General features: G+C 48.4%; 1 protein-coding gene across 3 annotated transcripts in view; it reads left to right on the top strand.

Annotated features, from left to right (window-relative positions):
- SLC39A14 (solute carrier family 39 member 14) overlaps positions 1–19016 on the top strand; it is a 44588-nt gene that overhangs the window by 15913 nt on the left and 9659 nt on the right. Inside the window, exons 1-4 of one of the 3 annotated variants that reach the window (XM_073892628.1) lie at positions 9334–9411; positions 13524–13801; positions 15809–15995; positions 18834–19003. In XM_073892628.1, the coding sequence (XP_073748729.1) occupies positions 13538–13801; positions 15809–15995; positions 18834–19003 (621 nt within the window). In that variant the 5' untranslated portion in view covers positions 9334–9411; positions 13524–13537. Of the gene's footprint in view, positions 1–9333; positions 9412–13523; positions 13802–15808; positions 15996–16700; positions 16871–18833; positions 19004–19016 lie in introns of those variants that run through there. The other 2 variants (XM_025873861.2, XM_073892627.1) reach the window with 2 other exon arrangements.

Genomic DNA, 19016 nt, shown 5'->3' with positions numbered 1-19016 from the left:
ATATGTTAAAGGGACAGAAACAAGGCCAGAGTAGCTGGATCATAGTGAGTGAGAGGGCTCAAAAATGTCAGTGCGGATGGCAAGGGCCAGATGACACAGTGAGTTTTAGGCCAGGGAAGGGAGTCTAGGTTTTATTCCACTTGTACTGGAAAGCCATCAGAGGGCTTAAAGCAAAGAATGTGCTGTGATCAGATTTGTACTTTAAAAGGATGACTTCTTTCACTGAGCTGTGCATTTCAGATTTGGGCACTTTACATGCGTGTATGTTATCCTTTAAAAATAGAGAAAGAACTGACAGTATGGGGGTGCCCAGTGGAATCTGGAAGGCTGGTTAAGAGGTTTCATTTCATTTCACCGTCTCCACTCACTTTCCCTATGCCCCATCAGCTTTACGAGGAAGACCAGAATGGGCTCTTGTCCTCGGAGTTTACGGTGTGGTGTCTTCAGATTCAGACAGTCCTTCCCAACCTTCCTGGAGAAGAGGTCTTGAAGAATGAGTGGCATTCACAAGGCAGTTGTTAGTTAACATCTTGTACACTCAGTGTTAATGTCACTGTGGTTGATTCACTTTTGTATACTATTCCATTGTGAGAATTGGTTCGTTTATTCATCTGCTCCTGCTGATGGGTTTTTGGGGTTGCCTCCAAGGTTTGTGTTATCGTGAGTAGTGCTGTCCTAGAATTACTCTTTTTTTCTCTCTCTGTTTGGAGTGGAAAGTCACCCAAACTACAGCACGTCTGAGTTGCAAGCTAAAATCAGAAACCCTTTCCAGGGGGTAATCCAGTTGCCCCTCAGGGTTGGAGTTGGGGTTGGCCGGAGAGGGGGTAAGCCTTTAAGCCTGGTCAGAATGTTGATTCCTTCTTAATAGGCAAGCAGTTTATAGGAGGTAGGAAAGTGGAAATACTTGCATGAGTAGTTGTGTTAGGGAAGTCATTTCTGCACCCGATGGTCCAGACTGCTGCGCACCCACGGCCTTGAGGGTGTTTTAACCTGGGGAAGGGGAGCTTTTTGCGTGTCTTTTGTCAGCCCTGGTCTGTATCTGAGTGTAATAGGAGCCAGAAACCTGATTGCCTTTGCTCTGGAATCCATCCGTGTGCTCTTGATAGCCTCTAGAACTCTGGCAGAGAAGGGACAATCGGGAGGGCAGAGGGTTGGGTCCTCATGCTCTCCCTTTGCCCCTTTACAGAGGGGGCTTTGGAAAGACACTTGTCTGCTCCTGCCCTTGACCCCAGGGCCGAAAGTGGGGCATCTTCAGTGAAGTCTGTCCCAGCCTTTTCTGTAATCTGTAGAAAAGGTGGGGGTATATCTGAGTACATATGCATTTGTATTTACATATTCATGCAGCAAGTACTTATCTAGGTTCTACCAACCTAGGACGGTTATGAAGCAACCTGGGAAGGTAAGAGAGCACCGAATCCTAAAAAGCAACCTGGGAAGGCAGTCGAAAGTGCCAGAACCGGCCTGACCTTCTAGGACAGGATGCAGTTGACAGGAGTAAACCACAGGGTGGCCTTGGCATGGGTGCCTGGTGACAGTCTGTGCCACCTGCCCTGATCATGACAAGGGGCAGTACAGAGAGCTATGGGGAGCACAGTGGGGTGATCAAACCTAGCGTCAGAGGAGGCCTCCAAAGAGAACACTATTTTAGCAGAGACATGAAAGGCATGTAAAAGTGGGCCAGGTAAAGGCCAAGGGAGTCGGGGTGGGGTGGAATGTTCTAGAATGTAGCTGCAAAGGTGGTGCAAAAGAGAACTTCCATGTCCAGTGGGGCCAAGGCAGTAGTCCAGTAGGCCACATTAAGGTGGCTGGACTTCATTTTCAGTAACAGTGTGATCCAATTTGTGGTTTTATTTATTTTTTTTTAAAGATTTATTTATTTATTTATTTGGCAGAGAGAGACAGCGAGAGAGGGCACACAAGCAGGGGGAGTGGGAGAGGGAGAAGCAGGCTTCCTGCCGAGCAGGGAGCCCGATGCGGGGCTGGATCCCAGGATCCTGGCATCATGACCTGAGCCGAAGGCAGACGCCCAGCGACTGAGCCACCCAGGCGCCCCTCAATGTGTGGTTTTAGCATACCAGTCTGGCTACAGTAGGGAGGACGGAACTGAGGTGGTCAAGCACTGAAACTGGGAGACCAGGAGGCTCTCTCGTGTCTGGGTGGGAGAACACAGCACTCAGTTCATTCGCAAAAGCAAGGCTTCTTTCTCCTTGCTTCATCCCAGCCTCGGGTGCTTCCCCTGCCCCTAACGCTGCTGGTCGCATAGGTTTCCATTAAAAAACTGAATAGAGTCCTCTCTAGCAGCTAACAGGGAGGAACAAGCCACATCATTGTCCTCATCACCAAAAGTATCAGAGTGAATTAAAAAAGACCAGCCCACCTCCCGCCATCATTTCCTAAATTAGGCTGAAACAAGTCGGCTCAGCTGTCCTGCTGTCACAGGAGGGTCTGGCTTCTAGTAGAGAGAGGTTCACTGCACCAGGGAAACCAAGTAAGCCTCTGCTGGCTGTGGCTCAGAGGCTTATAAAGGCTCAGTGTCTGGGAAGGGCCACCTCACCTCCGAGAGGGAGCCTGAGGCTCAGAGGATAATTCTTACCCATTTTGGGAAGAAGACAGCATTAAGAGACTTCTAGTCAGGGTGGCGAATTCTGCCCACAGTGTTGCTCCCAACCTTAAGCCAGCTGAAGTCCCTGACTCCTCCTCAGAGACGCTGGCCATGCCAATCTCTACAGCTGAGATGCCGAACTGTGTGATAATTTTTGTAGAAAAGTGGTTCTCAAAGTGTGGTCCTTGGCACCAGCGGCATCATCGGGTCACCTGGGAGCTTGTTGGAAGTGTAAATTCTCAGCAGCACCCAAACCCAATGAATCAGAAACTCTGGGGTGGGGCCCAGCAATCTGTTTAAAGAAACCCTTCAGGTGACCTCAGTGCATCCTAAAGTCTGAGGACCACTGCTCTCAGGGGAAGATCTAAAGCTTTTGTTAGATTTCCAGATTTCTTCACCAAAGAGGGCAACCCCTTCTTGCTCAGCAACTGCTCCTGCATGTGACTGGAGGCCCCAGTAGAAAGGCACAGGCTCCATCTGGGGCCTTAGATTTCTCAGTGGCCTTCACAGTAATTCATTCTCAGGAGAGTCATAAATGAGCCCTACTCTCATGAGACAGAGGGTTATTGGGGAAAGAAAGAAAAAACCCATATTTCCAAATTGTAGAAAGTGGCAGGGAAGGGAGGGACACTGAGTAATTACACTCCTGAATCATAATTCCTCCATTTTCCCTCCCACTGTCCAAACTGCCCACATGGCTCATCACTGACCCAAGCCAAGGTTACTGGCAGTCACTGTCTGATTATTGAGGCAAAAGGCTTTCCCACATCCTGCTTCCTCACTCTGGGCCTCACCACATGACCAGAGCTCCCCTCTTCCTACCATTCCTGAAGAGAAACCAGTGTCGCCCACAGCTTCATGCTGTATCTGCTTACACACTCCCTTCCCTCCCTTGCACCATGCCATCCTACCTCCTGATAAAATGCTACCTTCCAGCACTCTCTTCCACCCAACAGCAAGCTCAGTCCCTCTGCCTGTAGTTAAGAGTCCCCGCAACTAGACCCTATTGCTTTCACCATCACCTGCCTTTACTCTCTGGCCTGGACCCTGCTTCAAGCAGGTGACCTAAGTGGTGGATGTGAGCACTGTTTCCTAAGCCACATGTCGGGCCCTGTGGTCTGACAAACAGGAGTGGACTTAAGGGACAACAGGTCAAAATTTTGCAACGGAGTGTCTGGGAAGTGGTGATGGATGAATGATGAGAACAGCAGTGACTCTTGCCCTGGCCTCTGGTGGGGAAGCCCCGACTGGCTGCTACTCATCAGGCCGCCTGACTCACTCAGTTGGTTTTGGAAGACTCTTCTGCTTTGTCAAGTCCAGCCTCCGCCTGAATTTGAAGCCTGGCAAATGTACTCCTTCTCTCCCTTGGTCCAGCCCCTGGGCCTGGCTGTCATTTCCCTCACTCAGGGCTCAGCAGGTGGCTAAGTCAAGCCGCCAGCTTCTCCCCTCCCCAACTGTCTGTGCTGGGCCCTGACACCAGGCTCTGCCTTTCTCAATCTCCCTCCCATAGGCACTGACACACACAGTGGGGGCTCAGTAAATATTACTCAATGAGCAGCAGGCTGCTGGTTCTAATTTTGTTCCCTGCTTCTGAGTCCCCACTGATTTTTTTCTTTTTTATTTAAGTTTTCTCATCCTGCCCCTCCCAGCGACGGGGTTTTCTGGGGAAAGTAAATGGCCACCACCTCTAGGTAACACCACCCTCCTCCTTCCCCCACCTCCCAGCAGAACTCCTGCACTGTTTGCAGAAATCTCCCACCCTGGGTGGCCTTCTGGTTGAGCCAAAGCTTGAGGCTAAGGTTCTGGGAGTGGGAGCTGGGAAAAGAGAAGACATCCTTTTAGGGTGTGTAAGACAGCAAAATCCCAGAGGGAACAGAAGAATGGGCCCATTGAGACCTGGGCCTCTTGGGTGAGGGGGGAGGTCTGGCTTTCAAGCTGCAGTGTTTGCACTGGAGGGGGGTTCAGCTTGCCCCAGAGGAGGGTGGTTTCTTGGACTCCGTTCATTTGGTGGGTGGAGAGGGCCGCAGACTGGGTAGTTGTTCTCAAAATTCTTTGGAACTCCAGAAAGCCAGTAGGCAGTATTTACCTGAGGACCAGGCTGTGAGGCTACTGGTTTTCTCACTGGGTCTGTTGGTACTTACACAGATGACTGTATCATTATTAGTTTGAGCATGAATACTGGAAGTATACTAATTTATAGAACACTGGGCAGTTCTTGTAGTCCAGATGTACTGATCATTGCTTTTACAGGCTGTAGGTTTTGTGCCATACTTAGAGAGTTCTCCCTAACTCCTTGACTATAAAAATAACCACCCATGTTTTCATGTATTACCCTACGCCCACCTCCCATTGGGACACATCAATGAGTTGAAGTAAAAAAAAAACAAATACTCCAAATCCCACCACTCAAATAGTCCTCATGACTATTAGGTGAATACTATTCTGGATAATCTTCCAGCTTACTCACAGATAAATGCATATGGAGAAATAAATAATCTTACACAGAAGTATTTAAAATTTCCCTGAATGTAACCGAAGAAAAGAAACTAATAAAATTAAAGGAATTATTAAGCTTTAAAGAAATGTATTTTTTGCCGAGAGATTATTTTGTAAAAGAGGTTTCAAAAACTCCTTGTGAGTCATATCTATAATTACTTACCCCTTTTAGATAGTATTTACTGACTCTGCTATGAGAAATGAGGACATTAGCATTTTCACATTTTTGTCTTATCTTTTGATGGCACTAATTGTTAGTAGTAAATTGTCCTTTTTTTTTTTAAAGATTTTATTTATTTATTTGACAGAGACACAGTGAGAGAGGGAACACAGCAGGGGAAGTGGGAGAGGGAGAAGCAGGCTTCCTGTGGAGCATGGAGCCGGATGTGGGACTCCATCCCAGGACCCTGGGACCATGACCTGAGCCAAAGGCAGACGCTTAACAACTGAGCCACCCGGGCGCCCCTAAATTGTCCATTTTTATAACACTTAGATTCTGTCCTATAACCAAAATCCCCAAGGTTTTTTTATTATTTCTTTTTTGAAGGGTTTTAATGTTTACCATCAGTTCTTTTACCATGGTTTCTGCATTCCTGAGACCTTTTTTAAAATTTCTTTATTAATTAGCTGCATTTCGTTCTCCTGTGTTTTCACTCTAGGAAGGAGACTGTAGCCTCTCTTTCATGCTTGAGAATTTCCGCCTGTTGTCCTTAACAAGATTTGTGTGACATCTCAGCTGGGAACAATATCTCCGGTTCTTTTTTTTTTTTTCTCTCTCTCAGTGATGTAAACACTGTTGCATTTTCTTCTGATACTGAATTTACTCTGGGGAAGATGAGGGCAGCCTGAATTTTCTACCACTTAAGAGAAGTTTTAATATATTTCACAATTTTTGTAATAAAATATTTGGGGGGTAAAAGTTCCTTTGTGATGCCTGAAAACGCCTTTCAAGTTCAGCATTCAGTCTTTAGCTTCTTTTGCTCCTCTGGTTTTGGGGAAATCTTGTGTCCTTTATCTTTGAACATACCTCATAGTCCAGTCTTGAGTTCTTTAGTTTAGCAACACCAGTTATCCTATGTTTGGTACCTTTGTCTTCTCATTACATTTTTTTTTTTTAAGTTTATTTTTTTTAGTAATCTCTGCACCCAGTCTGGGGCTTGAACTCATGACCCCGAGACCAAGAGTCGCAAGCTGCACCCACTGCGCTAGCCAGGCGTCCCTCATTATGTGTTTTGTTTTTTTTAAAGATTTTTATTTATTTATTTTGAGAGCGAGAGGGAGAGAGCACAAGCAGGGGAAGGGGCAGAGGGAGAGGGAGAAGCAGGCTCCCCACTGAATAGGGAGCCCGATGTGGGGCTGTGGGCTCGATCCCAGGACCCTGAAATCACGACCTGAGCCGAAGGCAGATGCTTAACCTTGAGCCACCCAGGTGGCCCCCCTCATTACATGTTTTAATCTGTCTTTTCTGTCTACACTCACTGGTTATCTCAGACCCTCCTTTGTCAGTATTTCTATTTTAAATTACTGGCAGAAATTTGTTCTCTGTTCATTATAATTTATTTATTGGCTCTTTAGTGATGTTGTTTTGTTCTTTTTTTAGGAAGCCTGCATCCCCTTTGATCTCATTTTGTTTTGTAATTTCATCTTTGAGCTCTGGTTTTATTGCATTAATGTTCTAATTACATTGTCCTGCAGTTAGGTGAAGCGGTTAAGAATTGCTTCTCTGGAGTTATGTTTTACTTTGTGTTGACATCTTTGTCTTTTGCTTGGTTTGCCTCCTCTTCTCATCGTCTTCACGCTAGTGCTGTTGGGCACTGTTGGCTCTAAAATAAGACCTGTTTTCTGTAGCCTGCACCAGTGTGCGAGTGGGGCTGAGGTGGGGGAGATGGATCTGTCCCAGATTCCAGGTTTGGGAGCAGCCCTGTGGCGGAGCTCAGCCCACAGATCTGGGAGGTGTGTTCCACTTCTGTTGGAGGGGGAGGAATACTCACTGGAAGTGGATCATTTCCCCAATTCAGTCTGTGGCCTTGGAGCCCCGATTTCCCTCAAAGGAGAGTCACTCATTGTTCTTGTTCCAGTGTCACCTGTTTTCCCAGCAGCTTTTCCCACTACTCCTTAATTGAAGAGGAAAAAGAATTGGCAGCTGTAGGCCTCTGCATTTTTGGGGGAGGTCAGTGAGAATTCTGGCTCCACTCTCCTGGCTCTGTCTGTGAGGGCTGGGCCTGGCCTAGGAGATGAGCCATGAGTGGTGCCTCCTGCATTTCTTCAACCTGCCTCTGGTTTTGAAGTTACTGTATTACAGTATGCCCCTCTCCTTGTTTGCTTGCTGGTGGTGCCTTTTTTTTTGGCTAATGTTTTACTCAAATGTTAATGATTTAAGGGAAGGGAAATTGTGAATACCGTTTCAGTTCTCCATCTAAACTCAGAAGTCTTTATTTTCATATAATGTTTCAACATACTTTATCTTTCTTAATACCCAGAAAAGTCTGCATGTTTCTTTTCCCTCTTTCGGGAACTAAGGAAACAGACGTAATGAGATCAGTGCGTTGCGTGCAGTCGCTGCAAATTGGTCTTCTCACACCAGGCCCAGTAGTCCTGCTGCTGCCAAAGCCAGCAATTCCTCTAGTACTTGGGCCCAGGGTTCTGGATTCCTCAAGACCTAACCCCCCCCTCCCCTCCCAAGTTTCAGGGTTTTTTAATGGAGGCCAGGAATGTTGCCCCCTTGACTCCCCTGGAGCCATCTGCATTTGTTTACCCCTCAATAGTTAACCCTTAATGGGGAGTGTCGTGTCCCGTCCCCCCCCCAGACAGTCCTATTGGGCTGACTGGGTCCCAGTGTTGGAATGCAGTGGGGATGGAGACTGGAGCGAGACAGTCTGTTGGAAGGTGTTCTACAGAAGTGAACTCTTGACCAGGAAAGAACCCCCAGAGGGGTGGGGACTTGCCTTCTGGTTAGTTGGGGCAGTGGTGCTCACAGCCCTGGAGCCCTGGCTGTCCTGAGGTCACAGGTACCTCAGAGAGCCCCTGCTGTCTGTCCCCAAGAGGAACATTAGAGAACTAGACACCTCTTTTGCCATCCTTTGGATTTTAGGTGGGAAAGCAGACAGTTGAGAGGAAGGCTTAGGGAGATTCACTGAGGCCCACCGATAGTGGGGCCAAGGGTTCTGGGAGCCATCATGTCTGATCACTGTGGCCTCCCCTTCCCCCACCCACACCCCCTCTTCCACCCCTCCAGCCCCCACGGTCATTCTTGCTCGCTTGCTTTGGTAGGGACAATCAACCTTTTCTCAATTTCAGGTAAAGTGCTTTGTAAAAACCCAGTTGAGACTGCCCTTGCCCTGATGGCTACCCTTCATCCTGCAGCTGACTAATGCCTCAGCTTGAGTTCTAGCTTTATATATAATTCATTGTGTTCCTACATAACCCATCCTTTGAGGGGGCACAGAATAGGCCCAAGTAGGTGTGCTTACAGATATCTTTCACCCATTTCCTGTGGCTTACTAGTGGCCTCGGAAATCGCCTCTGGAGCATTCAGTCGGCCCTGTGTTTCATTCCTCAGCTCAGAAGGATCTGGTGGTTAGGGAAGGGAGTGGATGTTTGGAGGCCCCTCAGAAGCTGAGGTGCAGCCTCTGATTCAAGTAAGAAGAGTTAGTTGCTCCTCGGTCACCCTGGAGAGAAGTCTGTGTTCGCTCCTCTCTGACAGGGGAGGTGGGCCCAGAAAACTGGCCACGTGGTACATACAACAGTGAAACTATGTCCCCAGCACAGAGGTGCCACTTTGAGGATGAGATACTTCTGAACCAAGAGAAGGGATGGCATGCAGGTGAGATTCTGATTTTCTGAATTAGGAAGCCCCAAGATGGTAAGGAGACCTGAAGTTTCACAGAGGGTCTGAAAGCAAGCATCTCTCGCTGACTTTCTCTTGGGTTTTTTACTTCCCCCCCCTAGGAGGATTGGGTTTGGCACCTTGGAGGCAGACCTGAAGGCACTAAAATAATTTACTTCTTTGAACCCAGGCCAAGTGAACAAAGGAGTGGAGAGACTCCAGCTTCTCTTGAGTGGGAGAGCCTGGTCCTCTGAGCCAGGAGCACATTCGAACCTTTGTCTCTTTCCGGCTTGTTTTCATATCCTGCCCTGTGTGCTTCTCTTACTGCTTCTGGAAGGTGTCCTTGAGGGCAGCCGGCTTGGCTCCCTGGAAGGACTGGAGGGGCCCGCCCATTTCCACAGCCTTAATAGATCGGGCTTCGTCCTGTAGCCGGGCCCACACCGTGAGGACCCCTGCTCAGCTTCACCGTCCAGCTGCGTCAAGAGCTGTATGTGTTCTCTTCCTCTCTCCTTTCTTTCCTCCAAGAAGCTCTTGTAAACTTTTTTTTTTTCCTAAGAATAACTGGTAGCTAAAGAAAAAAGAAAGCTCTCCTTTTGTGTCTGCCAAAAGGCCAGGGTCATTTGGATTTGAAGTGTCTTAGCAACTCTAAGATCCCTGGACCAGGACTTCTTCCTGCCTTGCAGTTGTTTTTAGGTGCTCTGGGGGGTGGGTCATGTCCTGAGTGTTAGATCAGGCCGCAGGTTCTGCTCCGTGAATCTACTCAAGCACTTGAGGTTGGACCAGCCACACTGAGGGACCAAGGGGCCACAGGGTTGGCGAAGAACAAATGTTTTGTAAATGCCCATCCAGGTAACGCCGCTAAAGTTCTGTGGGATATCTCACACTTGGGGTGATTTTGTGTTTGTTCTGAATGTTTTGAGGTTGCTGCAGATAAATTTGAGAAATAAAGCTGAAGTGGGAACCATTGTTTGTTTTATTAAGAAGGCATCCTATAACACATCCTGGCCTCTAAGGTGTACCTGGGGGGGTGGAGGGCCCTGCACAGGTCTTTAGGGCATGTTATGCCTGGATTTGGGGTGCTCGTTGGGACTGACAGATCTGGTGGTTGGGAAGAGCTGGGGCGCTTAGCTGGCTCAGGCAGTAGCACATGAGACTCTTGATCTCAGGTTGTACAGTTGAGCCCCATGTTGAGTGTAGAGATTACTTTAAAAAAGTCTTAAAAAAAATTGGAAAGACCGCCTAGTGACCTGCGGGGTTTTCCAGACCTCCCTGGGGAGCCAGTGTGTGTATTTTATGTCTTCATACAGCAGGGAAGTGGTTCAGAGTGCACGGACTTTCCTTTCATTCAGACCTGGCTTCAGTTAACAAAAAATTTAATTTCTAGCTTCACTACTTGACTTGTTGGCTATGGATTATGTTTTCTAATCTCTGAAAATTTCCTGATCTTTTAGGTGAGGATAAGCATCCCAAGTTCTCTTCAAGGAATCCGTGACTGTCAGGAGCCTCTCAGGGTTGATCAGCTGCTGTTCTCATCTCTCTGCCCTCCTTTGCTAAAGCCACACAGGCCCCCCCCCCCCGCACCCCCCGTCCTTTGCTCTGACAGCACGACACATGCCTCAGACAGATGACAGGGTGGTCGGGTACAGGACTCTTTGCTTTGTACAATAGATTTGAGCCATTTGGGCCTAAGATCCCACCTGCTCCCTGTATTAACTTCTGGGTCTCAGTGTAGATTTGAGAGTTGTTAGTCTCAGGGGAACACTTTACAAACCGCCTTTGTGCTGATGGCTAATCCACCCTTTGTTTGACTCAAAGTACATTCCTCTGAAGACTGAGATTTTCTTTCCCCAGATTCTGTGCATGCCCCATGTGTGGAAGCTAAAGCCTGGAATGTCTGCTGGTATATTTGTGGTGGGGGACTTGTGTCATGTGTGTGCTATAGGCCTGGAGCAAAGTTTCACAGGGGTATTCCTGATAGTTGCAGTAGCAGCTCAATATCTGGGCTGGGAGGGAATCAAAGTGGAGGAACCCTGCTGATATAACCAAATTATAACATTTCATTGAGTACTTTCTATAGGTCAGGCACTTCCTGACTTGCTGTAGCTCATGTCATTAAATTTGCACAGTAGGGCGCCTGGGTGGCTCAGTTGTTAAGCGTCTGCCTTCGGCTCAGGTCATGATCCCAGGGTCCTGGGATCGAGCCCCACATTGGGCTCCCTGCTTGGTGGGAAGCCTGCTTCTCCCTCTCGCACTCCCCCTGCTTGTGTTCCCTCTCTCGCTGTGTCTCTCTGTCACATAAATAAATAAAATCTTTAAAAAATAATAAATAAAAAATAAATTTGCACAGTAATCCAGTGAGGTGTATACCCATTTTATAGATGAGAAAACTGAGGTAGAGAGCCGAAGTAACTTGCCCAAGGTCATTCCTATCTGGCCAGCAGTGGTTCAGAAATTCAAATCAGGTCTTTCTGACACTAAAGGCCAGGGTAAGCTGCATCACTATTTTTTTTTTTTAGGATTTTATTTTTTTAAGTAATCTCCACCCAACGTGGGGCTCAAGCTCACAACCCCGAGATCCAGAGTCATAGGCTCCGCCAACTGAGTCAGCTGGGCGCCCCTGTATCACTACTATGAGTGACTCTAGAGTGTTAACTCTGGTTAAATATCTTGCCCAAGACCTCACCACTTGTAAGTGGCAGAACCAGAATGCAAACAAGCCTGCTCTTAAGCCCTCTGCTCTAACTCCTGTCATAAGCAAAGGCCCAGAGGTGGAATGACCCACTGTGGGGCATGCCAGAGCCCTGGGAGCCTGGGAGGCGTGGAAGTGCCTGCAGTAATTGGGTTCCTGGGTCTAGATTAAATAGGCTCATTCCCCACCCCCCAGCCCTTGGCCTGGTGTTTGTTTATTTCCCTAATTAAATTATAACTATACTGAGGGAAATGATTAACGAAAGAAAGTCATCATCAGCTCTGCTAACTCTGAGACCTATTTTTCCCTGTTCCTTCTCACTTCCTAACTTGGTTACATAATCATTCTGCTTCTTTGCTTAACATTAAACTCCATTTTTATAGCTGCATACTAGTCGATGAAACTGATATAATTCGCCTGACCATAACTTTCTACCTATAGCCTTTTTTATTTTTGGGTTGCTTCTATTAGTACACATTCTAAAAGTAGATGTAACAATTCAAAGGATTGAAACACTTTTATTATCATAACTTTCAAGAGTCTGGTGATTTATCTAGCCACCAAGCAGTCTCTTACTCCGTTGTTAGATCTCACTGACATTCGGTTTTGTATTTTTTTTAAATGTGTTTTGCTGTTTTAATAAGCAATAGCGCCATCCATCTTTTAAGTTTGTATTCTTTTTTTTAATTGTAGTTACCACACAATATAGTAGTCTCAGGTGTAGAACACAGCGATTCGACATTTATATATGTTACACACTCACCACGATAAGCCTATTCACCACCTGTCACCATACCAGCTTATTGCAGTGGTGTTGATGGTGTTTCCCGGGCTGTACATTTCATCCCTGTGTCTTACTTATTTCACAGCTGGGGGTCTGCACCTCTCAATCCCCTTGACCCATTTTGTCAATCCCTCTGACCCCCTTAAGTGTATTCTTAACAAACCAGAGAGTCTGAGTAATTTTTCATTTTTGTTCTCTAATTTAGGTATATAGAAATAAACCTTTGTCATGTTTGATGATGTACTTGTTCTGGGAACAACCCAGTCTATTTTTTCCCCTCTTTTAGTTGTAGTTTTTTTGTTTTGTTTTTGTGTGTGTGTTGTTTGTTTTTTAAAGATTTTATTTATTTATTTCAGAGAGCGTGCGAGCGAGCACAAGCATGAATGGGGGGAGGGGCAGAGGGAGAAGCAGATACCCTGCTGAGCAGGGAGCCCAGTGCAGGGCTCCACCAGAATCTCGGGATCATGACCTGACCTGAGCTGAATTAACCGACCGAGCCACCTAGGTGCCCCTGTTGTTTTGTTTGTTTGTTTTTAAGGCAACTTTTTATTTTGGAACATTTCCAGTGTTACAAAAGTGTGATAGTATAGGGGCACCTGGTTGGCTCAGTCGGCAGAGCATGCAACTTTTGATCTCAGGGTTGTAAGTTCAAGCCCAACGTTGGGTGTAGAGTTTACTAAAAAAAAAAAATAGAATAGTGTAGTAAATCCCCATTCACCCATCAAGCAGTTTCATGAGTTATAAACTCGTGCCTCGTCTTGTTTCATCTGTGCTCCTTCTTTGTTACTTTGAAGCAAATTTCACGAGATATTGTTTAATCTGTGATTATTTCAGCGTCTCTAAAAGATAGAGACTTTTTAACCATAATCACAGTTGTTTTACTTTTTACTTTTTAAATTTAGTCAAATCGGTTTGATTTGTCCTTTCATTATTTTTTTATTCCATGCTTTGAAAAGAAGGGTTTTTCTCGAAAGCTTGGCGGAGAGACGTTAGAGAAGGGTGAAGAGTCAGAGGGGAGGGGAGGCTGTCCGGAGCGAGGCTGCTGGGTCCCATGCGTCTGGTGGGGAAGCAGGAGGAGAGGGTAGGTTTCTGGAGCCTCTCACTCACCTGCCTTTCCTTCTTGCAGGCTTATTTGTCATCATGGAGCTGCTCCACCCAGCCTTCCCTAACTGCTTCCTGCTGACCTGGGTCAGCTTATGGAGTGCTATTCCTGAAGCTCATGCTGTGTCCACGGGGACGCCAGGCATCAGTGCGGCCTTTTTCCTGCAGGACCTCCTGCATCGCTACGGGGAGGGTGACAGCCTCACCCTGCAACAGCTCAAGGCCCTGCTCAACCACCTGGATGTGGGCGTGGGCAGGGACAATGTCACCCAGCCCGTGCACGGACAGAGGAACCTCTCGACGGTAAGGTTCTCAGCTGTGCTGAGCACTGTCTGCCTCCTGGGGCGGCGGGGGGGTCACAGTCTAATCAGACATGGGAAACCCACGCAGCTTGGAGCAGGCGAGCCGTGATGGGAGAGGAGAGGGGCCAACTCTTCTTCCCCCATTGTCTGGGTCCCCAGCAGCACCTCCTGTCCTCCCACATAGCTGTTCTGAAGCCCTGACTGGAGGGGAGCGGTCAGCGTGAGTTCTCAGCCCTCCGCGTGCTTCCTCACGGCTGTACTGGGATCACCCGTGGGCAAGCCAGAGCTCCCGGAACGGCCGGCTTGTCTCATAGGGTTTACAGGTTACAAGGCCCTTTGTCTGCAGTCGCAGGGGAGCCTCACACTCCCTCCAGGTGCTGGGGGAAAGCCTTCATTATTTACAAGGGAATGCCAAGGGTCCCTCAGTTCCTGGACAGTGCAAGACTAAGACCCAAGTCCTTTGGCTTCTGGTTCTCCTTGTTCTTCCATGTCATCTCGGCTAATCATAGTCTGAGGCCATTTGTGGCAGCCAAATGTAAGTCAGTCAGCAGTGTCTTTATATATCTGCTTTGTTCCCTGTGCTGAGGTGCTGCAAGAAATAGAGAAAAATGAGTCATGTTGAAGAGTTTGCTGTCAAGATGGAGAGCTTACCCACCGGAGGACAGAGTTATCTGATAAAAAAATCAAGTGTTAGGGGGGCCTGGGTGGTTCCATCGGTTGAGCGTCCAACTCTTGATTTCTGCTTAGGTCATGATCTTGGGGTAACAGGAGGGGTCGTGGGATTGAGGCCCGCTTTGGGCTTTGGGCTCCATGCTCAGCGGGGAGTCTACTCAAGATTCTCCCCCTCTCTTCCCCTCCCCCCTGCTCACTCACTCTCTCGTTTTCTCTCTCTAAAATGAATAAGTAAATCTTTTTTAAAAAATGAAGTGTTAAATGCTATGGGTTGGACAGTCTTCATAGGATTCAGAGGCGAGAGAGGGGGTAGGGTGTATGCTAGAGTAGTCAAGGAAGGTTTGGGGGCTAGGTGTCCAGGGCCTTCATCTTGAAGGAAAACTTTTTGGAGAGGTCACATGGCCAAGGGACGAGGCAGCCTGGATGCAGAAGCGCAGGTGTGTGGTGATGTTGGAGTCAGGCAGCAGGCTGCCCTCACAGGCCCATGCAGACTGACCCCAGGGGGCCTCCTGGCACAGCAGCAGTATCTGGGGGTCACCGGGGTCCAGCTTTCTGCTTTGTAGGCCCAGAAGCTCTCACTTGTCAGCACACCCGGAGGGCTGTTAGAGACTGACCCATGTTAAACCAACCCAAATAAAGACTGATTCTAAGTGTATAAAGTATAATTAGAAGTAGAACTGCAGTGTTTCATAAGAACAGTATGTGAGAACTACTTACCTAACGCCTCCCAAGGGGAGTGAACATTCATGTCCTCTACCAGTCCTTACGTGCTTCACGGTGGGTAGACTGAATCTTTAGATTTTCCTTCCTCCCCTAATCACATTCTTCAGGCTGGGGTCAACACTACATATACGGTCATGGGGACTGATGTTCCTCTTTAGGTGCCAGAGCTCAATAGCTCTGGAGAAGTATCTGGAATATGCATTTTAATATAATAACTCTTCAGGCTGTTGTGATGTGCGGGTAGATTTGGTATCTGGATGAAGCTGTATCTTCAGGTATGCAAATAGAATCATGTTTTCCAAAAACCACACCCTGGTCACAAAGACTGGGATTCAGTTGTTCCCAGACCTTGTGGGCAGCCAGGTACTAATGGGTGTGTGTGAGGTGTGTGACTTGCACTGGGTGACTGATCTCTGAGATTATTCATGAGTTTTTCAAGTTGAGGGACCACCTTGCTCTCATCCCTAGAGATGAGTCTATAGGACACCCTCCCCCCGGATTTGGACAGGTTCCATTTCTGTTCTGTCCTCATGGAAGGCTAGTCAGTTGCGGCAAGAGGTGACATGTGATTTTGGGTTCTGAGAGGCTTCCTGCCTCTTTCTCTTTGTCTCAGTGCTTCAGTTCTGGAGACCTCTTTGCTGCCCACAATTTGAACAACGAGTCACGGATTGGAAGGACTGAGTTCCGGGAGTTCTGCCCTGCCATCCTCCAGCAGCTGGATTCCCGAGCCTGCTCCTCTGAGAACCAGGAGAACGAGGAGGATGAGCAGACAGAAGAGGGGAAGCCAAGCGCCATCGAAGGTGAGCGGGGACATGGTGGCTGGGGCCGGTGCTGCTCAGGGAAGATCTATCCAGCGAGCAGCTCATCAACACCGGGGGAGCGGATTAGAGGGATGGTGACCCTGGTGTCTTCCACATTCACACAACGCTCCGGCATATTGTCGGACCGGGTGGAGTGACTGGTGAACTCAGTGTGGGCTTTTGGACCAACCAGCCTGTGGATGCTTTTTTTTTTTAGCCACTTTTTCATTTTTGTTCTCATTAAACTACAAGGGACTAATGCCTCGGTGTCTCAGTGTGGCTGCCCTTGGCCCCCGTCCCCTTCGCCTGCCCTTGCCCAGGCCCTGTGCCTCAGCCAGGGTGGACTCCCAGGGCTGTGAGTGTCCGCGACTCCCGCGGGCCTGCCCGCCCCTCGGTACCTAGCATGTGCTTGCCTGCATTGTGCTCACTGTTGCCTGCCGTCATCATTTCACTCCTGGTTTTTAAACTTGCCTGTCGTTTTCACCTGCCTCTCCGTTGAAAAGGTAAGCTTCTCCTGAGAGCAACTGGGCTGTGTTTGTAGGCTTCCCCACAGCCCCCAGCCGGAGATGGACTCCAGTGTGTACTGACGGGTTGGTGTTCTGTCTGCCCCCGATCGTAGCTGAATTCCGAACTGGCCACCCCAGGCAGCAAGAACACCCCCACCCTGAGTAATGGAGGCCCTCGTCTGTTCTTGTTCCTCCACAGTGTGGGGCTTTGGCTTCCTCAGTGTTTCCCTGATTAACCTGGCCTCTCTCCTGGGAGCCCTCGTCCTGCCGTGCACGGAGAAAGCCTTTTTCAGCCGTGTGCTCACATACTTCATCGCCCTGTCCATTGGAACGCTGCTCTCTAACGCGCTCTTCCAGCTCATCCCAGAGGTGCAGTAGAACAGAACTCGTGCGCCCTCTTTCCCTGGGGGCTGGCCACTGCGCCACCCCTACCCCGTGTCCCGAGGCACCTGACAGTTGCCGCCTGGAAAATTCACTTCTCCCTCATATCAAGAGACACAAATACGACTTCTGACTCTGGATCTCGAGGGCCTTCTCTCGCTCCTGGGGCACCCAGGTTGGCCTGTGGCCTCCTCAGGTGATGTCAGATGCAAGGCTCTCCCCATTTGCCCTCCCTGTCAGAGATATGTCAGCCTCCCTTCCCCAGGCCCTGCCTCTCCAAAGCCCGGTTTGCAGGGCTCCGAGGGAACGCTGCAGCTGGTGGTCGCTGTCCAAGCCCTGGTACTCCGTACCCGCTCTGTTCTAAGCAGAGGCCCTGGCAGTACTCAGGTGTGGCCACCACGAGACCACCCACCCGGAAGAGGGTGGAAGGAAAAGAGGCCACCAGCTGATCGATAGAATTGGGCTCAAAAGCAAGTGATCTTTTTTTTTTTCCCCAAGTAGGCCATAATTCATACATAGAGAGCCCAACAGAAGAAAAACCATTTAACAAAAACAAATGAGATGAAAATTCCAAGACAAAGGAAAAGGCACTCAGTCCTTCATACCTTGCATCTTGACTCTTTCCTGGGATAGGACTGACTTCCTGGTGCCCTTACTTGACTGTTTTGAAATATTTGTTAATTTTGCTTTTTAATTATGACCACTGAGGAGCTAAAAAAAATAAGACCCAAGTTGATGGTCTGCCCACTTTGTCAGCTGAGGTAGGGCTGTGCCCATGCAGTAGCGGTGACTGTGTGGACCTCCTTTGGGAACAGGGGCGCTGCCTTTCATAAAAAGAGTCTGTGTCAGTGACTCCCCAGCCTTTCCCAATCAAAAGACTTACCCAGAAGCAATGTTGATGGGATGCCCAGGCCTTGCCTGTTCCTTCCATATGAGAGAAGAAATCTGGTTTAAGAGGAACCACCTCAGTGTTATCTAAAAATCCCACATTACTCTAATAAGCACTTCTCACAGGAGGCCTCATCTTGGTCTTTTTTTTTCAGCTCCAGAAATTGAATTTATTAATTCTTTAAAGATTTGAAATAAAATGCCATATTGCCTGTTGGATGGAAATATAATAATTGTACATGCTCCGCCCCTGTGGCTCACAGGGTCCTAGCTCCATTTCATCCTACGTGGAGTGTGGGACACTGGGAAATAACAGGAAATATTTTTTGTGACAAGGTGACCTTGGAACTCTGTCCTCTATGCTGGAGCGCTCTCAGAGCAAATGGAAACAAACTTGGGAGGAAAACAAATCAAAACAAAACAAAAAAACCCCTGAGAAGTTAAGAAACGGAATGTTATGGGCCTCAGTTTTGCCTGTTCTCCATCCCACTGCCCTGCACATCTGACTTTGTTGTATTTTGCGCCGCGCCTGCCGAGCGCAGGTGGTGAATGTGCCTATATGGCGTGGTCCGGGTGTGAAAAGCAAACACGGCAGCACAATGAGCTCTCTTTGTCCCCTTGGTCTTGTTTCCTATTAAAGAGAGAGCCCTCGAGTCCAAAGTCTGCCATGGGCCGCCTGTGACCAGGGCCTATAAGCACACCTCTGTGGTGTGATGAGGCGGTGTCCTGCCCTGTAGCCACACCAGCTGCCAGGTGCGCCTCCAGGTGTCCCTCGGGCCACCAGGGGGTTCCAAGGCCACCTTGAATTCCTCCTCATTTCTTCTGAACTGATTGAAGGAAATTTCATCAGACTTGAATCACTAACAAATTTTCTGTTTCTCTCTCCCTCCCTACTTGTCTCTCTGATTTTACTTTTTTGTTTCCTTGTTAATATCCACCCAAACCTCCTGCATTGCCTCCCCATCCTTTCCACCCCATGTTTCCCCTAAATGGTGGTTGCTGTGAAATGGGCCATTGGCCCTTGTCCCTGTCTTGGGTGGGGCTGGCTCTCCCCCAACGGCAGTGTGGGGATACGGTCTCCTCTGTGTGACTGTCATCTCCCTGTGCTCCCTCATGGGGGCCAGCGTGGTGCCCTTCATGAAGAAGACTTTTTACAAGAGGCTGCTGCTCTACTTCATAGCTCTGGCGATTGGAACCCTCTACTCCAACGCCCTCTTCCAGCTCATCCCCGAGGTATGGCAAGCCA

This window comes from Callorhinus ursinus, unplaced genomic scaffold (assembly GCF_003265705.2).
Source record: "Callorhinus ursinus isolate GAN/ISIS: 27379988/994484 unplaced genomic scaffold, GSC_fseal_2.0 scaffold4, whole genome shotgun sequence".
Taxonomy (NCBI): domain Eukaryota; kingdom Metazoa; phylum Chordata; class Mammalia; order Carnivora; family Otariidae; genus Callorhinus; species Callorhinus ursinus.
This window is presented reverse-complemented; position numbering and strand designations above follow the sequence as displayed.